Below are 25647 nucleotides of genomic sequence, written 5' to 3'. Positions count from 1 at the left end.
AGCATCACCAACGGCGACGCTGGTGAGAAAAAACTCCCTAAGAGGAAGAAACACTGAGAGGAACCAAGACTCAAAAGGGGAACCCACCCTCATCTGGACCACACCAGATAAACAACAACACTAGAGTCATATGATCACAGGATAAGATTATACAACTTTTCTAACTATATTAATTAATTAAATTGATTAAAACAAACCAGCCAATCGAACATTGAGATTAACCAACAATAACCGATGAGGCCTATCGGAGTAAAAGAGCTCTGGACTCCTGGAGGATCACAGCACTGCACAGTCCAGGATTTTCCACTTCAGCGTATGTGGTTCTAGATTGGTCTTAACCCCTAGATCTACTTTCTGAACTCAAGATTGGACTTTGATTCTATCCTTAGTTTGTTTATATCTAGATTGGACTTTGGCTCTTAAAAAGATGGCTCTTCAGAGGTTCTTTAGTTAAGACCACAGTTTTATATACAACCATGAACACTCAAAGAACCATTTGCATGCTTTATTGGTTCTTTGCATGGTGAAATGGTTCTTCAGGTTGACAAAGAATTTATTTGGTACTATATAGTTCGAAAAAAAAAGGTTCTTCTATCTTCTATAAAGGTTCTACCTTTTCGGTGCTATATAGAACTCTTTCCAAATGGTTCTATTTAGAACCATACACAACACATTCTAAGTGAATCTCAAGAACCACTTCACCATGCAAAGAACCATTAAAGCAAATGCATTTTTGCAGCATTTGGCATCTGTGTTTATGGTTCTATATAGAACCATGTGTTGTTGTAGATTGGACTCTAACTGTAACTCTAGTTTTTGTAATTGGAGATTGGACTCTGACTCTAACTCTAGCTTGTGTTATTTTAGATTGAACTTTGACTCTATCGCTAGTTTGTGTTATTGTACATTGGACTTTGACTCTAAATCCAGTTTGTGTTATCATAGATTGGACTTTAACTCTAGCTTGTGTTATTGTAGATTGGACTCTGACTCTAACTCTAGTTTGTGTTATTTTAGATTGGACTTTGACTCTAACTCTAGTTTGTGTTATTGTAGATTGGACTTTGACTCTAAATCCAGTTTGTCTTATTGAAGATTGGTCTTTAACTCTAGCTTGTGTCATTGTAGATTGGACTTTAACTCTAGCTTGTGTTATTGTAGATTGGACTTTGACAGTAACTCTAGCTTGTGTTATTGTAGATTGGACTCTGACTCTAACTCTAGTTTATGCTACTGTAGATTGGACTTTGACTCTAACTCTAATTTGTGTTATTGTAGATTGGACTCTGACTCTAACTCTAGTTTATGCTACTGTAGATTGGACTTTGACACTAACTCTAGTTTGTGTTATTGTAGATTGGACTTTGACTCTAACTCTAGTTTGTGTTATTGTAGATTGGACTCTGACTCTAACTCTAGTTTATGCTACTGTAGATTGGACTCTGACTCTAACTCTAGTTTGTGTCATTGTAGATTGGACTCTGACTCTAACTCTAGTTTGTGTCGTTGTAGATTGGACTCTGACTCTAACTCTAGTTTGTGTTATTGTAGATTGGACTTTGACTCTAACTCTAGTTTGTCTTATTGTAGATTGGACTCTGACTCTAACTCTAGTTTGTGTTATTGTAGATCAGATTCCTTACGTAAGTAATTACGTAATTAACATTAGCACTTCGTGGTTTATCTTCCATCAGATGTGGTTAGTACATACACCCACTTCCAGCAATGCACACTCATTTCTGATTTAGGCCACGCCCACTTTGTTTGTATGTCTATATTTGTAAATGGGGCCTCTGCTCTCTGTTTGGTCGTGGTTGCTTGACTGTAATTGGACATGTGGATCCGCGCTGTGCAGAGTGGAAGTGCTGAAATGCAGAAGCGTGACTCATTTCAGTTCGTCTCATCTGAGTGACGCTCGTGAGAAATCCTGACGCTAATTAAATTAGCACTGTAAATGGTAATGTTGGAGATGTTCGCGTCTCCAGATGCTGCTGGGCTTCCTGAGCCGAGTGTGTCGCGTTTGTGTCCGTCAGTCTCTGTTTTCTTTAAATGAGGAAGTACTAGAAGTCATTTCCCTGAATTTGAATACTAAATAAGCCTCAGAGACGAGGGTGAAGTAATCTGTGTGCTCATCACACTTTAGGCACGTTAGCTGAACTAAATAATGGCGTCCAGGACGGTGCAGAGCTGAGAAACTTCAACATTACTGAGCTGCAGCGCTGCACAGTTTAGTGTTTCTCTACTCAGACACAGCCGAGTCGCTTCATCACATCACAACGTCACACCTGGTGAAAACAGACTTTACCTGCAGGAGAAACAGTTCACTCAGCAAATGATAGCAAGTCGCTAGCTACATTGATTAGCTTGTGTTATTATATGAATCATATGTTATTAATGAAGAAACATAAAAGTAAAGGATGAAAAGTGAAAAATAAAGAAAGAAAGTAAGAAAGAAAGAAAGAAAGAAAGAAAATGTAATGAAAGAAGGGATGAAAAGAAAAAAATGAAAAGAAAAAAGGAGCAAGTAAAAAAGAAAGAAAGAAAGAAAGAAAGAAAGAAAGAAAGAAAGAAAGAAAGAAAATGTGATGAAAGAAGGGATGAAAAGAAACAAATGAAAAGAAAAGAGGAGCAAGGAAAAAAGAAAGAAAGAAAGAAAGAAAGAAAGAAAGAAAGAAAGAAAGAAAGAAAGAAAACTACAAAAAGAAAAACAGAAGCAAGGAAAAGAAAGAAAGTAAGAAAGAAGGAAAGAAAAAGAAAGATAAAGAAGAAGAAGGAAGGAAACATAAGAAAGAAAGAAAGAAAGAAAGAAAGAAAGAAAGAAAGAAAATGTAATGAAAGAAGGGATGAAAAGAAACAAATAAAAAGAAAATAAGAGCAAGGAAAAAAGAAAGAAAGAAAGAAAGAAAGAAAGAAAGAAAGAAAGAAAGAAAATGTAATGAAAGAAGGGATGAAAAGAAACAAATGAAAAGAAAAGAGGAGCAAGGAAAAAAGAAAGAAAGAAAGAAAGAAAGAAAGAAAGAAAGAAAGAAAGAAAGAAAACTACAAAAAGAAAAACAGAAGCAAGGAAAAGAAAGAAACAAAGAAAGAAAGTAAGAAAGAAGGAAAGAAAAAGAAAGATAAAAAGAAAAAGAAGGAAGGAAACATAAGAAAGAAAGAAAGAAAGAAAGAAAGAAAGAAAGAAAGAAAGAAAATGTAATGAAAGAAGGGATGAAAAGAAACAAATAAAAAGAAAATAAGAGCAAGGAAAAAAGAAAGAAAGAAAGAAAGAAAGAAAGAAAGAAAGAAAGAAAGAAAACTACAAAAAGAAAAACAGAAGCAAGGAAAAGAAAGAAACAAAGAAAGAAAGTAAGAAAGAAGGAAAGAAAAAGAAAGATAAAAAGAAAAAGAAGGAAGGAAACAAGAAAGAAAGAAAGAAAGAAAGAAAGAAAGAAAGAAAGAAAGAAAAGAAAGAAAGAAAGAAAGAAAGAAAATAAAGATATAGGTAGATAGACAGACAGACAGACAGACAGACAGACAAATAGACAGACAGACAGAGAGGCAGATAGATAGATAGATAGATAGATAAAAATATTCTCTATCTATGTTATATAATAATTATATAATGTAATATAATAAGATAAAGTACATTAAACGGATCTAAAGAAGCTGAACTGAGAAAATGATTCATAAACAGACACTCAGTTCTTTACTGGGCTGGTTTATTGGAGGGTTTTAAAGCGCTAAATCAAACCCCAACCCGCAACCCCCCCCTTTACCCCAAATGTAGCTAATCAGCTACGACCTGTCTGCTTCATTAGCTTTAGCACATTAGGCTAATGCAGCTAACAAGTAACCAAAGCCTGTACCACTGAAATGTAGCTATGCTAACCTACTTGAGCCCATGTTTACAGAAGGCAGCGTGTCGTGCAGAGTGAAGGCCACAGACCACAGAGAGCCACAGTGGATCACATGCAGCTTAAAACAGACACAGAGAAAGGCAGCCAGTCTTTTAGGTAAACAGACAGATGCTGTTACCTCAGCTAACGTTACTAGCCTAGCCTTTTTCAGCGGCCCGATGTGGCGCGTCCAGCGTGTAGATTGTAGACTCTAAATCTAGTTTGTGTTATTGTAGATTAGACTCTGACTCTAACTCTAGCTTGTGTCGTTGTAGATCAGACTCTGACTCTAACTCTGGCTTGTGTTTGTTGTAGTTTGGACTTTGACTCTAAATCTAGCTTGTGTTATTGTAGATTAGACTCTGACTCTAACTCTAGCTTATGTCATTGTAGATTGGACTTTGACTCTAACTCTGGCTTGTGTTTGTTGTAGATTGGACTTTGACTCTAACTCTAGCTTTTGTTATTGTAGATCAGACTCTGACTCTAGCTGTAGTTTGTGTTATTTTAGACTGGACTTTGAATCTAATTCCAGCTTGTGTTACTGTAGACTGAACTTTGACTCTAACTCTAGTTCGTGTTATTGTAGATTGGACTTTGAATCTAAATCCAGCTTGTGTTACTGTAGACTGAACTTGGACTCTAACTCTAGCTTGTGTTACTGTAGATCAGACTCTGACTCTAGTTTGTGTATTTTAGGTTGGGTTTTGGAATGTGTAGATTGTATTGCGGTGGCCTTCAGAAACCTCTTAAACACGTCTATTAGAGATTACTGACCAACTCCACATGCCAGTGAATCCGCCGTATCTGATTGGCTGATGGGGGAAGCTGTGTACATTTGAAATTATCACTTGAAGAGTGGTGAGTAATGGCCTGAGCGGCTGGGTCATGTTCACACTTCCCCTTAATGCTGCACTGAACTGAACTGAGGAACCATCTCTAACCCAACACACACACACACAATCACACACACACACACACAATGCACCTTCACACACACACACACACACAAACACAATGCACCTTCACACACACACACACACACACACACACACAATGCACCTTCACACACACACACACACAAACACAATGCACCTTCACACACTTGTCTATACTGTATTTACTTTGCTGAATCTAAAGGCAGGGGTGGGGGAGGGTGTTTTAAGTTGGGGCGTTAAAATTTTAAGCAGCATATTTATAATCTTGCAAAATTATCAGATTTTTAAAAATTAAATTTCTTTGACAGTTTACGTCAAACAGAGTGTGACGTGACATGACAAGAGAAAATATACCCTCAAAAATATATAACCGACAGATCAAACCTTTGATGCTCGCCCTGATTTCTCTGCTCTCTCTCCTTCGGGACTAACTTTACGCAAATGAGTCGAGTGGCGTCCAATCAGATTGGTGATGCTGGTGCGATAACCAATTGCGTCGTGCCCACAGCCACACATACAAATACACTCCAAATAGGAGATGTAACAGTTGATGTTCAAAGCGTGGGACATCATTACACTTTTTTTACTATATTCAACCCCCAAAGCGACCAGCAGGGGGCGAGGGAGGCGATTTGGCTCACTTCAATGAAACCGTAAACAGTGCAGCTACTGCAGGTTTTTAAAATTTATGGATAAAATGTAAAAATACAAACTTCACTCTAAAACACACAAATACGGGTCTCTACTGATTCATCCCTTCAGTTAAGGGGCGAAGCACAACCCATGCTACAAAATGTCCTTCCACACGTGTAATTACACATTTTCCCAAATCCCCAAAACTTACATAGTGTAGGTTTAACGTATTGTGGGGAATTAAAAAAAAATAAACATGACCTGTACAAAAGTTATGGCACTTTTTATATTTTATGTTTTATTTTTTTCCAACATGTTAAACTAAACAAATACATAGAAATTGTTCACTAAAATGTGTGTAAAAAGTGCCACATTTATGCTTTTCCCTATAGCAGCTGCTGCTTTTGTTAGTTTGCTGCTCATTGATTTCTCCATAGTTCTCCCATAAGCGTCTGTCCAGCGTGATCTGCTGCATTACTGATATTACGGCTGTGTTTGGCTTGTAAATGATGCTTCATTAACAAGTTTTGATGTACTTCACTGATAAACAAATTCACGGCTTTGCAGTAACTGAAATAACTTTTATCAAGTGGGCCATCAGTTGAACTTGCTATTTTAAAGCTGTATTTGAATGAGAGGACAACAGTCATGGATTCTGTTAGCTGTGTGAGTCTTCAGTGAGTCACTCTTTCCCTTTATTCCAGCTTCCATTCTTTTCAGGAGACTCACTTTCAGTTCCTCAAAGAATCTGCAGACACACCTCCAAAGTTCAGTCTTGGAAGTTGGTTGATCGTTCAAATCAAACACAGATATTGACACTGATCCAACTCTGGAATCTTCAGTCTGATTAGGAATGGCAGGTTTTGGATATAGCTTTTTGATTTTTGGCAAAGCAATTTAGGAAATGTTTTCCATGAGCGTGAGTGGTGGAACTTTTGTACACCCCTCATCATAACATAAATACATTTGTAACACCCTGGCAAACACCTGGGATATCATAACAACCACCTAGGAACACCCTGTCAACCACTGGGAACACCATAGCAATGAATAAGCAACACCTTAGCAACCACCTGGAATACCATGACAGCTGCTTAGAAACACCCTAAGAACTAGCTGGAATATCATAGCAAGGATGTAGTATCACCGTAGCAATCACCCAGTATGCCATTGTAATGACATAGCACTCCCCCTAGCAACCACCTGGATACACCATAGCAACCACCTGGAATACCACGACAATTGCTTAGAAACACCCTAAGAACCAGCTGGAATATCATAGCAACGACATAGTATCACCTTAGCAATCACCCAGTATGCCATTGCAATGACAAAACACTCTCCCTAGCAACCACCTGGATACTCCATAGCAACCACCCAGAATACCATGACAACTGCTTAGAAACACCCTAAGAACCAGCTGGAATATCATAGCAACCACATAGTATCACCTTAGCAATTATCCAGTATGCCATTGCAATGACATAGCACTCCCCCTAGCAACCACCTGGGATACCATAGCAACCACCCAGCAACTCTTTAGCAACCACCTGGAATACCATGACAACTGCTTAGAAACGCCCTAGGAACCAGCTGGAATATCATAGCAACCACATAGTATCACCTTAGCAATTATCCAGTATGCCATTGCAATGACGTAGCACTCCCCCTAGCAACCACCTGGGATACCATATCAAGCACCTAGCAACTCTTTAGCAACCACCTGGAATACCATGACAACTGCTTAGAAACGCCCTAGGAACCAGCTCGAATATCATAGCAACCACAGAGTATCACCCTAGCAATCATCTGGTGTGCCACTGCAATGACGTAACAACACCTTAGCAACCACCTGGAATACCATAGTAACCACCTATCAACACTTCAGCAACCATCTGAGATACCTTAGCAACTTCTTATAAATACGCTAGGAATAGTATCACCCTAGCAATGGCGTAGCACTCCCCCTTGCAACCACTTGGGATACCATAGCAACCACCTATCAACACTTTAGCAACCACCCTGGAATACCATGACAACTGCTAGGAAACCACCTGGAATACCATAGCAACCACCTAGTAAAACTTTAGAAAGCACCCGGAATACCGTGACAACCATTTATAACCCCCTAGGAACCAGCTGGAATATCATACCAACCACAGAGTATCACCCTAGCAATCACCTGGTATGCCATTGCAATGATGTACCAACACCCCAGCAACCACCTGGGATACCACAGCAAAGCAAACACCTAGCAACACTTTTGCAACCATCTGTTGGTGGCAGGTGTCTTCCAGGTGGTTGTTAGGAGTCTCATTTTCTCTGTAGCTCAGTTTCGAATTCTCGCTTTTCACTCGTTTTCTTTGAACTTTCTTCTTCCTTATGCAAGTGGATTATTTAATATCTAATCTCAGAGATTATCTCCTGAAAAATGATGAACTTGTTCTTAATGGCCGTGTAAACTGGAAATAAAATGGAGATGAAGGATGGTCTGTTTTTCTCAGGAAGATATACATGAACAAAAATACGTGCACACATAACCCTACATACACACACACACATACACACACACACACACACACACACACACAGAGGTCTGTGTCAGACTTCCTGTTTGTGAAGAATGCTGGGAAAAGAACAAGTGGTTCCGCTCTCTCAGTAACACAGACGCAGACAGAATGCCTTTTCTGGCCGCAGGGAGAAGAAAACTCATCTCTGTTGAAGGTCAGAGGTAGAAACAGGTCAGCCTCAGTAACGTAGCGTGACCAGAGCGACCTCAGGGTGGTTAGCATAGCGAATTCCCCAGAGCACATTGTGTGTAGGACCAGTTCCCCTGACCTCAATCACTTAATAAACAAGGTTGAAATCCTCACTGTGTCGGCGCAGCTCTTCATCAGCATCATCAGTACTCAGCCATTCTATAAAGTCTAACAGTTATTCGGTCCTTAAAAGAGCACTTAACCCCTCGCTGTCTTATCTGGACATTGATCTTACAGTTTAATGTTCAGTGACTACTAACAATTAATCAGTAACCACTATGAATTAATCAGTAACCACTACAGTTGTTCAGTAACCGCTATGAATTGTTCAATAACTACTAAGAGGTTTTCAATAACTACTGAGAGTTATTCAGTAACTACTTTGAATTATTCAGTAACCACTTTGAATTATTCAGTAACCACTATGAATTATTCAGTAACCACTATGAATTATTCAGTAACTACTTTGAATTATTCAGTAACTACTTTGAATTATTCAGTAACCACTTTGAATTATTCAGTAACCACTTTGAATTATTCAGTAACCACTTTGAATTACTCAGTAACTGCTATAGAATTATTCAGAAACTACTTTGAATTATTCAGTAACCACTTTGAATTATTCAGTAACTACTTTGAATTATTCAGTAACCACTATAAATTACTCAGTAACTGCTAAGAATTATTCAGTAACTACTATGAATTATTCAGTAACTACTTTGAATTATTCAGTAACTACTTTGAATTATTCAGTAACTGCTATGAATTATTCAGTAACTACTTTGAATTATTCAGTAACTACTTTGAAATATTCAGTAACTGCTATGAATTATTCAGTAACTACTATGAATTATTCAGTAACTACTTTGAATTATTCAGTAACTACTTTGAAATTATTCAGTAACTGCTATGAATTATTCAGTAACTACTATGAATTATTCAGTAACTACTTTGAATTATTCAGTAACACTATGAATTATTCAGTAACTACTATGAATTATTCAGTAACTCACTATGAATTATTCAGTAACTACTTTGAATTATTCAGTAACCACTACGAATTATTCAGTAATTGCTATAAATTGTTTGATAACTACTAAGAGAATTATTCAGTAACTACTTTGAAATATTCAGTAACTGCTATGAATTATTCAGTAACCACTATGAATTATTCAGTAACTACTTTGAATTATTCAGTAACTACTATGAATTATTCAGTAACTACTTTGAATTATTCAGTAACTACTATGAATTATTCAGTAACTACTTTGAATTATTCAGTAACTACTTTGAATTATTCAGTAACTACTTTGAAATATTCAGTAACTGCTATGAATTATTCAGTAACTACTTTGAATTATTCAGTAACCACTATAAATTACTCAGTAACTGCTAAGAATTATTCAGTAACTACTATGAATTATTCAGGAACTACTTTGAATTATTCAGTAACTACTTTGAATTATTCAGTAACCACTATAAATTACTCAGTAACTGCTAAGAATTATTCAGTAACTACTTTGAATTATTCAGTAACCACTTTGAATTATTCATTAACTACTATGAATTATTCAGTGACTACTTTGAATTATTCAGTAACCACTATAAATTACTCAGTAACTGCTATGAATTATTCAGTAACTACTTTGAATTATTCAGTAACTACTTTGAATTATTCAGTAACTACTTTGAAATATTCAGCAACTGCTATGAATTATTCAGTAACTACTTTGAATTATTCAGTAACTACTATGAATTATTCAGTAACTACTTTGAATTATTCAGTAACTACTTTGAAATATTCAGTAACTGCTATGAATTATTCAGTAACTACTATGAATTATTCAGTAACTACTTTGAATTATTCAGTAACCACTATAAATTACTCAGTAACTGCTATGAATTATTTAGTAACTGCTATAAATTGTTGAATAACTACTGAGAGTTATTCAGTAATCACTATGAATTGTTCAGCACTGTGATGAATTGTTCACTAACTACTTTGAATTATTCAGTAATCACTATGAATTAGTCAGTAACTGCTATAAATTGTTGAATAACTACTGAGAGTTATTCAGTAATCACTATGAATTGTTCGGTAACTACTATAAATTATTCAATAACTCCCAGAGTTATTCAATAACTGCTACAAATTGTTCAGTAACTACTATGAATTTTTCAATAACTATTAAGAGTTATTCTGTAACTACTAAGAATTATTTAGTAACCACTATTAATTAATTAGTAACTGCTTTAAATTGTTCAATAACTGCTATGAATCGTTCAGTAACCACCATGAATTATGAAGTAACTACAATGAATTATTTACTAACTGTAATTAATTTTTTTAAGATTTATAAATTGTTTGATATCTACTCTGATTTTTTCAGTATATTACTCTAAACTCTTCAGTAGCTGCTGACGGTTATTTGGTACAGACTATGAATCATAAAATAAATACGTTGAAAATTAAATGAAGTGAAGATTTTACTAATTTTGAGGAGTTTCATTTCAAACAGCGGCTGATTTAACGTTTTAGTGAATTACAATTTAAAGCATGTAAATAAAAAACATGCATAATCAGCCGTCTGCACACCACTTACATACACGGCTAATAGATTAATTCAAACGCATCATTAATCAATTAATACGGCACTTAACAGATGTTAATAAACAAACTGATTGTAATAAATGATTAATAATAGATTATTTGAGTCTGTTGGTGAAGGAGCTCAGTCACTGTGCCGGATTTGCTGCTGCTGTGAGAGAAAAGTCAGAAATATGTGCTGCAGCTCTTTTTCTGACCTTGTATCGCAGTGAAGGCTGTGTGATTATAAAACAGCCTGAAATGGTGCCAAAGCTGAAACAGCCTCAGCTGCAGCTGCAAAGACGCTGAGCTGCGTTCAATCAACTCACTTACTGATATTTATACATGCAGTGTTTATTACTGTGTTTATTACTCTGTTTATTACTGTATCAGTGTAGTTACTGACCAGTCTGGCTCTTTATATACTGTAGATTCATCTTTATACTACACATTTAAAAGATGTTAATGAGTTCTTTAGTAAAGACTACTGTTCTAGATAGAACCATGAACACTCAAAGAACCCTTTGCATGCTTAAATGGTTCTTTGCATGATGAAATAGTTCTTTACATTGATGGAGAGTGTTGTTTATGGTTCTATACAGCACCAAATAGGGTTCTGCTACTGTTATGATGTTAAGCTTGTAACAATAGAAGAACCTTTTTGGTGCTATATAGAACCATTCTCAAAAAGGTTCTACATAGAACCCTTTGCATGGTGAAATGGTTATTCAGGTTGATTGAGAATGTGTTGTATGTGGTTCTATATAGACCCTTTTTGAAAAAGGTTCTATATAGTACCAAAACGGGTTCTGCTATTGTTACAAAGTCCAGTGTGTAAGAGCAGAAGTACCATTTTTGGTGCTACACACTCTCAACTCAAAAAGTTGGTTCTTCAAGGTTTCTTTTGTAAGGGAAATGGTTCTATATCTATATGCCTTGCATGCCTTAGAGGTTCTTTGCATGGTGAAATGGTTCTTTAGATTGATGGAGAGTGTTGTATATGGATAGCACCAAATAGGGTTCTGCTGTTGTTATGACGTCAAGCTTGTAACAAATGAAGAACCCTTTTTAGTGCCATATAGAACCATTTTTAAAAATGTTCTACATAGAACCTTTTGCATGCATAAATGGTTCTTGGCATGGTGAAACGGTTATTCAGATTGATGGAGAATGTGTTGTATATGGTTCTATACAGAACCTTTTTCAAAAACGACCATGCAATGAACCATTTATGCATGCAAAGGGTTCTATGTAGAAGCTTTTTGAAAATAGTTCTATATAGCACCAAAAAGGGTTCTGCTATTTTTACAATCTTGACATTCTAACAAGCTTGTAAGAACAGAAGTACCCTTTTTTGGTACTAAATGCTGTTAAAAAGGTTGGTTCTTCAGGGGTTCTTTTGTAAAGGCAATGGTTTTATATCTATATAGAACCATTTGCATGCTTAAATGGTTCATTGCATGTTGTATATGGTTCTAGATAGCACTTCTTTGAAAATTGGTCTATATGACACCTAAAAGCGTTCTGCTATTGTTACGAAGTCAAGCACTTTTGGTGCTGTATCGCTCTTAAAAAAAAAGATGGTTCTTCAAGGGTTCTTTAGTAAAGACAGTGCTTTTATAGAACCAAGAACACTCAAAAACATTTGCATGCTTAAAGGGAAGGATTCTTTGCAATGTTACATGACCCTTAGATTGATGGAGAATGTGTTGTACATGGTTCTATGTAGCACCACAAATGGTTCTTCTATTGTTACAAGCTTGACATCGTAACAATAGCAGAACCCTTTTTGGTGCTATACAGAATCAAATACAACACATTCTCCATCAATCTGAAGAACCATTTCATCATGCAAAGAACCATTTAAGCATTAATTCATGGTTCTAAAAGGCCGTTACTAAAGAACCCTTGAAGGATAAGTGTGTGCTTTATACTTTGGGCCACTTTAAGACCAGCATCTGTTTACTGTAAAGCTAAACCACATCAGCGTCTGAGTTCATGATGTACAGGATGATGAATAAACCTGCGTACAGTTAGAGGAAACAGGCTAGAACAGTTGACACTTCTGCTTTTATAGCACAGAAAGAACATCCTGCCCCCTTATCAGGACACAGAGTCCCCCTTGAGACCCCTGCATCAATTTGTCACCTACATTTCACAGATTGTATCACTGAAATATGTTAAATGTATATATTTCAAATGCACTGCAGCCCGTATTGAAATACACTCCACACGCTACACTGTATTTCAGAATATTTTACCATATTAACCAAAAATACTTTAAATACGTTTATTTTAAAATGTATATATTATATAATATTTGTAAAATATGAGTAACATCAGTAAAATCAATAATAATATATAAACATTGCTCAGCTTGTACAGTAGAAGCTCATATACTGTAATATTAGCAGCCAGTTACTTATGAAAATAATCACACCACAAAATTGCATCACTTTATGTGCAAAAAAAGGCTCTTTTTATTATTTTAATACAATTAAGCTATTCATGCTCTGGCCAGTAGGAGGTGCACTGCACTCTCTGCTCCACCCCAAACTCCACCTACAGTGACCACCATTGGCTCATGAGGTGCTGAATACGTTTGTTTTATTGGCTCACTGTCTAAACATTTGCGTGAAATAGGCTGTGCTACATGTAAATTAGATGTAAATGAGGACAGATATGTAAATGAGGTACTCGCACACCGGCGCTTGTTTTCACGCACCATAGCTGAGCCATAATGTGCACTGAAATAATCGCATGTTGCATTGTCGTTTGACAGTTTCTTGAGTTGGACGCGGAGTCGGTCGTACATCGTTCTGCGCTCTGATGAACGAGCGCCGGTTCTGCTCCCTCCACTGTATCAATAAAGATCATTTAATTTTAATAATGATTAATTCAGGAAAGTCAGTTTAGAATGTGAGTCTAATACTGTGAGAGCGTGTAGGCAAAGTGAACCAGTACAAACAGGGAAAAGTACACACACACACACACACACACACACACACACACACACACACACTTCCTACTGCATAAATGACCGTTAGAGACTCTTCAACATCAGCGGTTCAGTCCCACAGTCTGTTTCCTCTCTCTCTCTCTCTCTCTCTCTCTCTCTATCTCCCCCCCCCGTTTGTGTGTGTGTGTGTGTGTGTGTGTGTGTGTGTGTGTGTGTGTGTGTGTGTGTGTGTTAAGTGCAGATTGACCCTGACAGAAAAGAAAAAATAAAACAACGATGAAGAGCAGATAAGAAAGAAAAAAAGAGAGGGATAAGAGAGCAAGAGAGAGAGTGAGAGAGACTGAGAGAGAGAGAAAATGAGAGAGAGAGAGAATGAGAGAGAGTGAGAGTGAGAGAGGGAGAGAGGGAGAGAAAATGAAAGAGAGTGAAAGTGAGAGAGAGAGGGAGAGAAAATGAGAGAAAGTGAGAGTGAGAGAGAAAGAGAAAGAGAGAGAGAGAGAGAGAGAGAGAGAGAGAAAAGTAGGTTACAGAATGACAAAGAGTAGGAAGAAAGGAAGAAAGAAAGAAAAAGGGATATATTGATATCATATATATCATATCCATATATATATATATATATATATATATATATATATATATATATATATATATATCACTGTTGTTGGAAGAAAACCTCGTATCTCGTAACCTCGTATCATTTTTGACGTTTTTCAGTTTTTGACATAATTTGAAAACGTCTGTTTTTCTTTATATTGTCTGCAAATTTCATGATAAATGGACTAAAATAAACGACCCAAAAGGACTTGGAAAAAAATCTGGTTCCATTGACTTACATTGAAAGTAAAGTATGTTTTTTCCTTCTCCTGTAAAGTTACCATAGAGAGATAGAGAGATAGAGAGAGAGAGAGAGAGAGAGAGAGTGAGAGAGACAGAGAGAGAATACAGAGGCTGATAGAAAGAGAGAGAGCAATAGGAGAAAGAGTACAATATATAGACTATAGTCGATGTTCATAACTTCTCTCTCTCTCTCTCTCTCTCTCTCTCTCTCTGTTACTAGGGTTACAAAAGGTTTCTATATGTAGATGCTGATGAAGGATTTCAGTAAAAATAAATGTTCTTACAGCAAAGCAGATCAGCTGTGGAACATTGCTGGTTACAGCAAGACTCAGAGGCATGAAAACGCCATTCATTTTCACATAGAGATAAACAGCTCAGACCAGGACGTCCTAATATGGTCATAACACCAACTACATGAATAATTCAGTGACTATATGCACCTTAATCTCTACTGATGCCTGAACTCAGGGTATCGGCCGATATCAAGAACTGATTATGGCCATTTCTAACATTCCTGACTGCCCTCATGAATCCTTAAATCTACATAACATTCGTCCACACTTTTTTATCAGGTCTAGATGTTTTGCCATGTTATTAAGCCACTATTAGAATTGAGCATAATTCTATACTGTTATTGGGAAGGTTTGCATGTGTCGCCTGAACAACACCTCATCTGGTTGTGTAGCAAAAGAGTTTTGACAGCCAAAAAGTTGAAATATTCAAATAAAAGCAAAGTTTAACATTAAAAATAAACAAATCAAGTTAATTGACCTGCTAATTTTAAACGTTCTCTCGCCCCCCAGTCATGGCGGAAGCGCTGGTTTGTCCTGAGAAGGGGCCGGATGAGCGGGGATCCGGATGTTTTGGAATATTTCCGCAGCAAAAGCTCGCGGAAGCCCATCAGGACCATTGACCTGCAGGAATGTGAGGTGACCGTGCAGACGGAGGTGTGGCCCTTTAAACGACACCTGCCCAACCAGCACCTGTTCGTGGTCAAAACGGCCAGTCGCGTCTTCTACCTGCTCGCCAAAACGGCAGAGGAAATGAACCTGTGGGTGCGGAACATCGGCCAAATCTGCACGTTCTCAGCCCTGAACGACAGCACAGGTAGGACTGGTAAAACACCTGTACCTGCACAAATGCCATCAAAACAGCACACATCATACCTTTACCTGTACAAATGCCATCAAAACAGCACACGTAACACCTTTACCTGTACAAATGCCATCAAAACAGCACACGTAACACCTTTACCTGTACAAATGCCATCAAAACAGCACACGTAACACCTTTACCTGTACAAATGCCATCACAACAGCACAGGTAATATGCATGTGTGATGGTTCTTCAAAGGTTCTTTAGTAAAGAAAATGGTTCTATATCAAACCTTGAACACTCTAAAAACTCTTTGAAAGATTAAAGGGTTCTTTGCATCATAAAATGGTTCCTTAGATTGATGGAGAACATGCTGTAGATGATTCTATGTAGAATCTTTTTGAAAAGGGTTCTATCTAGCACCAAAAAAGGGTCCTTTTATTATGACAAGATTGACGAAAAGGTTTTTGTCCTGACCCTTTTCAAAAAGGTTCTATATAGAAACATCTACAGCACATCCAATCTCCTCCATCAATCTCAGGAACCATTTTACAATGCAAGGAACCCTATAATCACAAAAGAACCAAGAATACTTTGCATGATTAATAATGCAAAGGGTTCTTTGAGTATTCATGGTTCTATATAGAACCTTTTTTCTTCACTGAAATCCAGTAAAGAACCGTCCGTTTTGATAGTCCGATTTAAGCAAATTTACCCTCAATGAAAATCAGACTATTTCAGTCGAGTTGTGCAGTTTACATGATACTAATTGAAACTACATGCAAAAACACCATGAAGCCTATGGAACCGAGCGTCTGGCTGGCGATCTACTTATAAGCATTAAGAAAAGGGCATTAAACTCTGCCGCCAGAGGAGCAAATCCAGGATGGCCAGAGAGAAACACTTCATTATATACAATCAGAGCTTTCTGTGAGTTTCCTATCACTGTATAAAAGAGGCCCAAGGCCTCCTTTATGACCCGATGTACTGAGGTTCTTTCCGTCTGAGCGCGTGAGTCCGATCAGAGGGCAGTTCGGATCTGTAAAAGCTTATTATTGTTTCCCTTAATCAGGAAAAGCACTGAGAAATCATGTGACTAACACAGAAGAGCAGATAAAGGGTTAAACAAAGCATGTTTAGCGGCCTTGGAGACACAGCAGTTAGCAGGAAAACACAACATCTCAATCCCACTCAGAGAGAGAGAGAGAGAGAGAGAGAGAGAGAGAGAGAGAGAGAGAGGGAGAGGGAGAAAGGGAGAGAAAGAGAGAGGGAGAAAGAGAGCGAGAGAGAGAGAGAGAGAGGGAGAAAGGGAGAGAAAGAGAGAGGGAGAAAGAGAGCGAGAGAGAGAGAGAGAGAGAGAGAGAGAGAAGAGAGAGGGAGAAAGAGAGCGAGAGAGAGAGAGAGAGAGAAAGAGAGAGGGAGAAAGAGAGCGAGAGAGAGAGAGACAGAGAGAAAGAGAGAAAGAGAGCAAGAGAGAGGGAGAGACAGAGAGAAAGAGAGAGAGAGAGAGAGAGAGAGAGAGAGAGAGAGAGAGAGAGAGAGAGAGAGGGAGAAAGAGAGAGGGATTAGCCATTATGTCTGTTCTGTGCCAGTTCATTCTGGTTCAGTCGAGCTCCTGTGTTAACATTCTAGTCCATCCTTCATCTCTCTCTCTCTCTCTCTCTCTCTCTCTCTCTCTCTCTCTCATTCCTCCACCTCTCTCCTCTTCTCTTCCTCCATAACACGCAGTCCTCTCACTCTCACATTCAAATTCATATTCAAATAAGCTTTATTGGCATGACAGGAACAATCCTGCTGCCAAAGCACTGCCGCCGTGTTCATCGCGCAAAACAAATTCACCAGCATTTTATACGGCAGCAGCTTCATAAGGGTCTCGTATGCAGCTGCTAATTGTTAATATAGTTTACCAACATCTGTAGCACCGATTTGATACTATAAAATAATGCTAGTAGACACACATATATATATATATATATATATATATATATATATATATATATATATATATATATATATATATATACACACAGAGAAACGTCAATAGCAGCCACTCGCAATATTAAAATATTATAGTGTCTTGGCTAAAAAGACACAGGAGAGGCCTTGATTTCTGCTATGCAGAGTATTCTTTATTAACACCAGCAGAAAAGACACAAAACAGCCTGTTAGTGAGGAAGGTCACGTCTAGCTGTTCAACTTTGCTTCACTGTAGACACTTAAACCCACAGCCTGACGTGCAACACACACCTTAAACCGAACAACGACACTGGATAACAACACTTAACGCCCCTTTGGCAGCGAGGGAGCGGCGTGTGGCGCAGCTCTGCATACCACAGCTCCTTTCCCAGAACTAGAGCCAGCAGCAGCCGCCACAGTGTTGATAATATGCTAATATGAGTGGTTGAAAAACAGAGAGAGAGAGAGAGAGAGAGAGAGAGAGAGAGAGAGAGAGAGAGAGACAGAATCCATCAGCATAGGCTTTTGTAAATTTGTAACAGCATGCTAATATAGGTTTTAGCTAATATACTGTTAGCAAAGAGCTGTTAATGTGTGTATAATATATATCTCTTTGCTAACAAACCTATATTACCATACTGTATATATAGTAGCATGAACCTATATTAGCACACCATATCTTTATATATATCGCTGTTGTTGGAAGAAAACCTCCAATCTCCATTTTTGACGTTTTTCAGTTTTTGACATAATTTGAAAGTACTTGTTGCTCTTTACATTGTTTGTAAATTTCACGAAGGATTGATTGAAAGAAGTGACCCAAAATGACTTGGAAAGACGTCTGGTTCCATTGACTTACATTAGAAGTAAAGTAGGTTTTTTCCTTCTCCTGAAAAGTTACCATTTTGGAGATATGAGGTTTTGTTCTGACAACAGTGATATATATATATATATACACACACACACACACACACACACACACACACACACACACATACAGTCTATAGATAGATAGATGGTCATTTCTGAAATGCTGATATAAAGGTTATGGCCAATATTGGTTAGCTAAGAGTTAACAGCAGCAGCTTAGGGTGCTTTCACACCTACTTTGTTTGGTCTGGACTTTCAGACTTTTCAGTTTGGTCTGAACCCAAACAGCAGGTGTGAAAGGTTTCTCAGACCAAAGCACCAAAATTTGATCCAGCCAAAAGAGGTGGTCTCAGTCGCGATCCAACTGGACCGTGGTTCGGTTCATTTGCAGTGTGAAAACACTTTTCTGGATGGTTCAGACTTTCGGACCAATTACAAAAAGATGAGGCAGGATATGAACACCTGTTAAACGGCAGAACAACAAAAAGAACGGGGAAAGAAGTAAAAACGAGCCGCAGTAGCTCACGGGAAGGAGACGGAGGATTTGACTGTGATTTGGTCCAAAGAAAAAGTCGGAAACGTATCCCGGATTCTCTGAGAGGATGAGAGAGAGAGGACACACCCTCCTCTACAAACCAATCAGTGTCCAGTACAGAGAGACGCAGCCCTCGCAGGTGATGACGACAGTGTGTCATGCAGAGTCCTTTAGCGCGTTGGCTAAAAACTGCAACATGAAACCAAAACTAGCACTGTAAGGAAAACATGAAGCTTGGTGTGGACTTTCAGGTGTGAAAACGTCGTTAGATTCTTCAGGCTAATACTGATGGACAAGACTGCTGAAAAAGACCAGCTTAAAGCTGGTCTGCTGCTGGTCTAGCTGACCAGGCTGAGTGACCAGTATACCAGCATCCAAAATAAAACATTAGCTGGTTTTGCTGGTAATAAGTATAGCTGGTCTGGCAGGGAAGTCACTCATTAGCAGAGCAACTCAATTAGATTCTTTAGGCCAGCCCTGGTTCACTGTGGAGAAATTTACCAACCCAATGCCTTTACAGTGGTGGTGATAGGAACCAGACGTCGCCATGACTACAACACAAATATAGACATTTTATTTACTATCCAGAACCACCAGTGAACCTACACGAGTCTTCTGAGTTAATGTGTTACTATTACCTGCATGTTTCCCTCACTTCTAGCCTTCATAACTTCAGAAAGGTTTAAGATACAAACATGATCCACATATCAGGACATTCAGCAGACCCACCCCTAACTAGCATCGAGCTGTGACATCAGCATCAGTGAGTAATTACTGCAGTGATATTACTGCTCTGCTGTTTGGCCTTCATATTCCAACAAAGGGTTAAAACAGCAACACGATTCACAATCAGATCACTCATCAGACTCTGCCTCACCATCCAGAGTGACTTCATCCACCTGTGACCGTCCATCAGCCGGAGATCAGCTCCAAAACCACCCACAACCCACTCACTACTGTTATATTACATCTCTGCTTTCAGCCTTCATATTATAAACAAAGGGCTTTCAGTTTACATTGATTTTGAGTATTAAAAATATCTGATATTAAATATGCAGCTCAATTTGTAATTAAAAATAAAGCCTGTCTTGCTGTGTATCAGAGTTTTAGCACTGAGCCTGAATCCAAGAGGACAGAAAATCAATAAAAACATGTCCGCCTTATGCTAATTATTTATTTTTACTCATAATAACTAATAGAATGAATCAAAATTATAGCACTTTCAGCTCACAGACACTCCAGACTAACAATTTCTGAAAAGATAAATACAACTGCACTTGTTTTCAAGATCTCTATAATTAAAAAAATATAACATTTAGCAGGCACCAGGTCAATTCTATCAGAAATGACCCAAATTCATAAAGATATCACATTTCTGTGAGCATTTACATGTCAAACAATGGCATATCTGAGTCGACCAGGGTCTCCTGAAAGTAACAACATATGGCAGGTGTGACTGTCACATGCAAATACTGCATAATTGCAATTGTAAATGTAATTGACCCAAAAAATACCAAAAAAATTTCCCCAAAATTTTAGGTTTCTAAGGGTTAAGCCAAAATTTTCTCAGGCAGTGTATTCATAACCATTAACTCCTTGTGAGGGAGCTCGCCGGATGTCTGGTTCCTATCACCACCACCACTGTGACACAATTCTGATTCGCTGGAATTGAACACTTCACATTAAACCACTCTGAACGATTTACATCTTAACTGCTGACGTAGGCAGAAATTTTGAAACACTGGTAGATTTGCCCTTTGAGCAATATTGCTGACACCTTTGTACATAATCAGAAGCAAGCATGCAGACAGACAGAAACACCCATCAGACAGAAGCAGCACAAAGCCGCGGAGATTAGAAACGCAAACGACAAGTTTACACATCGGCCCCAAACACAGCAGAAATGACTGAGAGCTGCTGGGCGGGTGAGCGTTCAACACAACAGACACGCGGGTTTGTTTTTATGCCCTGTCAGGACGCGAGGTCGCGTTATAGATACTGACATAGAAGCGGATTGATAATGTGCTATTTTATGATTAATATGACACAGGCCAGGGGTCGCAACCCAAAGGTTAAGAAGAGCAATTTGGCCTTTCAGTAAAAAATCAAACCACCTCAGTAGCCACAACATTTTAAGTCAGTTTCACCATCTTGGCTGCAAATACGTCTCAGTATGTGCTGATGTACTAACATAGGCTAAAAAATATAATATAAACAAAAAACATTGACTTACTTTGCTCTGCTTTAAGCTTTAGCTCAGCTATAGCTGCTTTTCCCACATCTCTAGCAGGAAACTTTTCCTCAAAAGTAGAATATTTACTTAAGAATGTCTTAAAATGTCTCTTAACGTTCTACTTTTACGAGGCTGAAGTCGCTTCTCGTTCGCCAGCTTCTTGTTTGAATTCTCCCGTCCCACCTTAAATGGTGCCTGAGGTGCCAGAATGTAACAGCTGCACCATTTAAGGTGGAATGGGAGAATTCGAACGAGAAGCTGGTGAATGAGAAACTTCAGCTTCATGACTTTTTAGTGTTTTACAGTGTTTTGTTGCAGATTAAACGTATCAGGAAACCAGCTGGAGTGATTATAAACTCAAATAAGTCCATTCGTCTCCAAATTATCAATGTTTGTCTTAAATCTCTCTCTTTGCCGTTTTGTAGCTACTAGCTAGGCGAGATTGCTGTCTGTGTTGCTATGGTGACCAGCAGTCTGCGCTGATCTTCAGGGTTAAAGGGTGAATTAGCAGTTCTACATTAACTCCAGAGTTTAAGACCATTTACTGTTAAACTGTGTTGAACGATCAGCAGAGCTTTATTTTACTGTAAAGGAGGATTATTTTACTTTTACCTACAAATCTGATTCTGCTGTGGAGCTGCGTGTTGCCGACCCCTGATATAGACTGATCCAGGCTGGGCTACTCTGGGCTAGGCTATGTAGGCTGAGCTAATCTGTTATCCATTATTTCACAGGAATGGAGATCCACTCACTGAGCGCCTTATTAGGAACGCTGCACTAATTCTGGGTGGGGCCTCGATCTGCTCTCAAAACAGCCTCGATTCTTCATTGCATTAATTCCACAAGATGTTGGAAACATTCCTTTGAGATGCTGCTTCATGTCGACATGATTGCATCATGCAGTTCCTGGTTTGAATTTCCCGTTCTACCACATCCCAAAGGAGTTCTACTGGATTCAGATGGTGGAAAAAAAACAAAGAGCAGAGAAAGCAGAGAAGCGTTTTTCAGTGTTAGGAGTGGTTTGTGGTTCTGGGTGATTTTGTTGTCCTGTGTTTCTTTATTAAAGCTAGTTTAATAGGCAGAACATGGAGCTGTGAGTAGTTTAGGCTGGTAGATGTGTATAACACACACACACACACACACACACACACACACACACACACACACACGACCACACAGCGCTCAACAGCCGCCCTGCTTCTCAGAATTAAACACCACATACAGTGCAAATGAACAGTGACCGTCTACTCACACCAGCACCGCCCGCACGTCTTGATTCTGTGGAAGGCCGATTACTGGTAATAGCATTAATATTAACACACCCCTTATGTATTATATATAGGCATTTACGCAAATATTTATATACACTAACATGATGCATAAATACGTATATGTGTGTGTGTGTGTGTGTGTGTGTGTGTGTGTGTGTCTGTGTCTGTGTGGTTCGTTAAGGGTTCTCCAGTAAAGACAGTGAACCATTAAACACTCAAATAACCATTTGGATACTAAAAGCGTTCTTGGCATGGTGAGATGGTTCTTCAGATTGATGGAGAACGTGTTGTATATGGTTCTGCACAGAACCTTTTTTAAAAGGGTTTTTCTATTGCTACAAGCTTGACATCGTAACAATAGCAGAACCCTGTTTAGTACTATATAGAACCCTTTTTGAAAAGGTTCTATATGGAACCATCTACAACACATTCTCCATCAATCTGAAGAACCATTTCACCATGCAAAGAACACTTTAAGCATGGAAAATGTTCTGTATAGAGCTCATGGTTCTAAATAGAATTTCCTGTACTAAAGAACTTTTAAAGAGACGTCATTTTTATTGTCTTTAGATAATAATGAGGTAATATGACCTATATCTATCTATCTATATATATATATATATATATGTTTGTGTATATGTTAATGTACCTTTCTATAATTATAATAGTCATGTTAATAATATTTCCTATATATAACTTCTCCTCGAGGAAGCCCAGTATTAACTCTAGTTGCCATCCTGTACCTGGTTTGGCCACTTAATGACTAATTAAATTAAATCCTCATAATCTAACAGATCCATGCAAAGCAGTCAAACTCTTCTAACGAGCTTTTAAGATTTTAACTACCCACCTTAGTAAAAATGGCTCTTACTGTTTACTCTGTTTATGTTTGTTTGGATCGATTTTGGAGACGCATGTTGTATCCTAGTGTATTAGAGATACACAGGAAATATGAATTTGCCTGCAGGTTTTACTTTCTGTTCGTAGTGGAGTTGGGTTTGTTGCTTAGACTCCCATACCTATAAACACAGGAAGCAGCTAATGCAAGCAAATCAGACACACACACACACACACACACACACACACACACACACGCACACACACACACACACACACGCACAACCACCAGCGAAACCACCAAAAAGCCCTGGCTGCTTAACGCTCTAATACTCCGGGTTGCAAGTCAGTTAGGGGCAAATTCGAGTCAGTCTGCAAGTCAGTTAAGAGCATGTGTCTGAGTCAAATTGCAAGACAGTTCAGTAGAGTCAAGTCAGTTCAGGGTGAGACCTAGCAGAGTCAAGTCTGTTGAGGGCGAGTCTGAGTCAGGTCACGAGTCAGTAAAGAGCGAATCTGAGTCAGGTCATAGTCAGTTAAGAGCAAGTCCAAGTGAGTCAGTTAAGAGCGTGTCTGAGACGAATTGCGAGTCAGTTAAGAGTGAGTTTGAGTCGTGTGTCAGTTAAGAGCGAGTCCTAGTTAAGTCTCCACTCTGAATCAAGTCACAACTCAGTTAAGTCTGAGTCTGAGTCATAAGCCGTGAACAGCGAATACAAGTTGATGAGTCTGAATTGAGGGCTGAGTCATTTAAGAGCGAATCTGAATCGTGAGTCTGTTTACGGCAAATCTAAGTTTATTCATGAGTCAGTTGGGGGCAAATCCTATTTAACTCGCAAGTCAGTTAGGAGTGAGTCTGAAATGGGCAAGTCCGAGTTGAGTCACAAGTCAGTTAAGAGCAAGTCAAGTTGCGAATCAATTGAGGGGCAAGTCTAAGTCGTGATTCAAATCCGCGTTGACTCACTAATCAGTTATAAACGAGTCAAAGTTGAGCCGTAAGTCAGTGAAGAGCAAATATGAGTTGAGTCGCAAGTCAGTTGAGTGCAAGTCTAAGTCGTAAGTCATTCAAGGGCGAATCCAAGTTGACTTACGATTCAGTTAAAGGGAAACTCCAACAATTTTTCAAAATTTCTGAATAAATTAGTCCTTGAGATGTAGACAGAGAGATTCAGAGTGGTTTGGTGTGAAATGGTTCAGATGTCTTTACAGTGGTGGTGATAGGAACCAGGGGTCGTCATGACTACAACACAAATATAGACATTTTATTTACTATCCAGAACCACCAGTGAACCTACACGAGTCTTCTGAGTTTATATGGAATGTTGATGATGGAAAATAGTGGAAAATCTGAAATAATTTTCCAAAAGTTTCTTTGGGGACTATTTTGCCTCATAACGCCCTGCATGTTTCCCTCTATTAAAATAAATTTAATAAAATACATTTTAAACCAAAACTTTATCACAAAACAGTGTCTCAGTCATCAGGCAGTGAATTCATAACCATTTCATGTAGTAACTTTCTGTGAGGGAGCTTTTAGAGGTGGACATCTGGTTCCTATCACCACCACTGTGAACGATTCTGACTCGGTAAGTTTCTCTAGAGCAGAGCGTTTCACACCAGACCGCTCTGAACGACTCTGTTTACATCTTAACCATCTAATTATGTAGAATATTTGACAAATTGGTGGACTTCCCCTTTCAGAGCGAATCCAGGTTGGATTAAACACCTGGAAGGTTTACTGTAGCAGAAACTTGTTGAAAAGCTGGATGTCTCCAAACTTTTGATGAACAGTTTCCATTGTATTGTAATTACGTGGTAACAGACTCTCCCCCCACCTCCACACACACCCAAACACACACACACACACACACTTTCACTTCTCTAAAGGACCGCTGTGTGTGTGTCATGTGTTTGTGTGGTGGGTCAGGCACGTGAGTGTCACCCGTTGTGATGGTGTGTTGTGTTCAGCTGGACAAGAGAAAGGTCAGACTTTAAATGTCACTTTTGGTCTGAAGTGCCTTCACAGGCATGTTTCACTGGACACTGAGCCACCTGCTGGTCACTCACTGTCACTACAACTGACTGCACATCACTGTCTGTTTATTTATTACTGTTTCATCTTTCTCAGTTTATAAGATTCTCTCTGTATTTGTGTTTTCTTTTCTCTCATTCTCCTCTCTCTCTCTCTCTCTCCCTATCTCTCTCTCTCATTTTTCCTCTGTTCTTACTCTCTCTTTTCTTCACTCTATTTTATTTTTGTCTAATTCA

At 38.4% G+C, this 25647-nt stretch overlaps 1 protein-coding gene across 1 annotated transcript in view; it reads left to right on the top strand.

The window, feature by feature from the left end:
• The window catches only part of gab3 (GRB2 associated binding protein 3), a 52093-nt gene that overhangs the window by 9625 nt on the left and 16821 nt on the right, over positions 1–25647 (top strand). The window contains exon 2 of the mRNA XM_036580330.1: positions 15392–15695. Coding sequence (XP_036436223.1) covers positions 15392–15695 — 304 coding nt within the window. The remainder of the gene's footprint in view (positions 1–15391; positions 15696–25647) is intronic.

Source organism: Colossoma macropomum, unplaced genomic scaffold (assembly GCF_904425465.1).
Source record: "Colossoma macropomum unplaced genomic scaffold, Colossoma_macropomum, whole genome shotgun sequence".
Taxonomy (NCBI): domain Eukaryota; kingdom Metazoa; phylum Chordata; class Actinopteri; order Characiformes; family Serrasalmidae; genus Colossoma; species Colossoma macropomum.
This window is presented reverse-complemented; position numbering and strand designations above follow the sequence as displayed.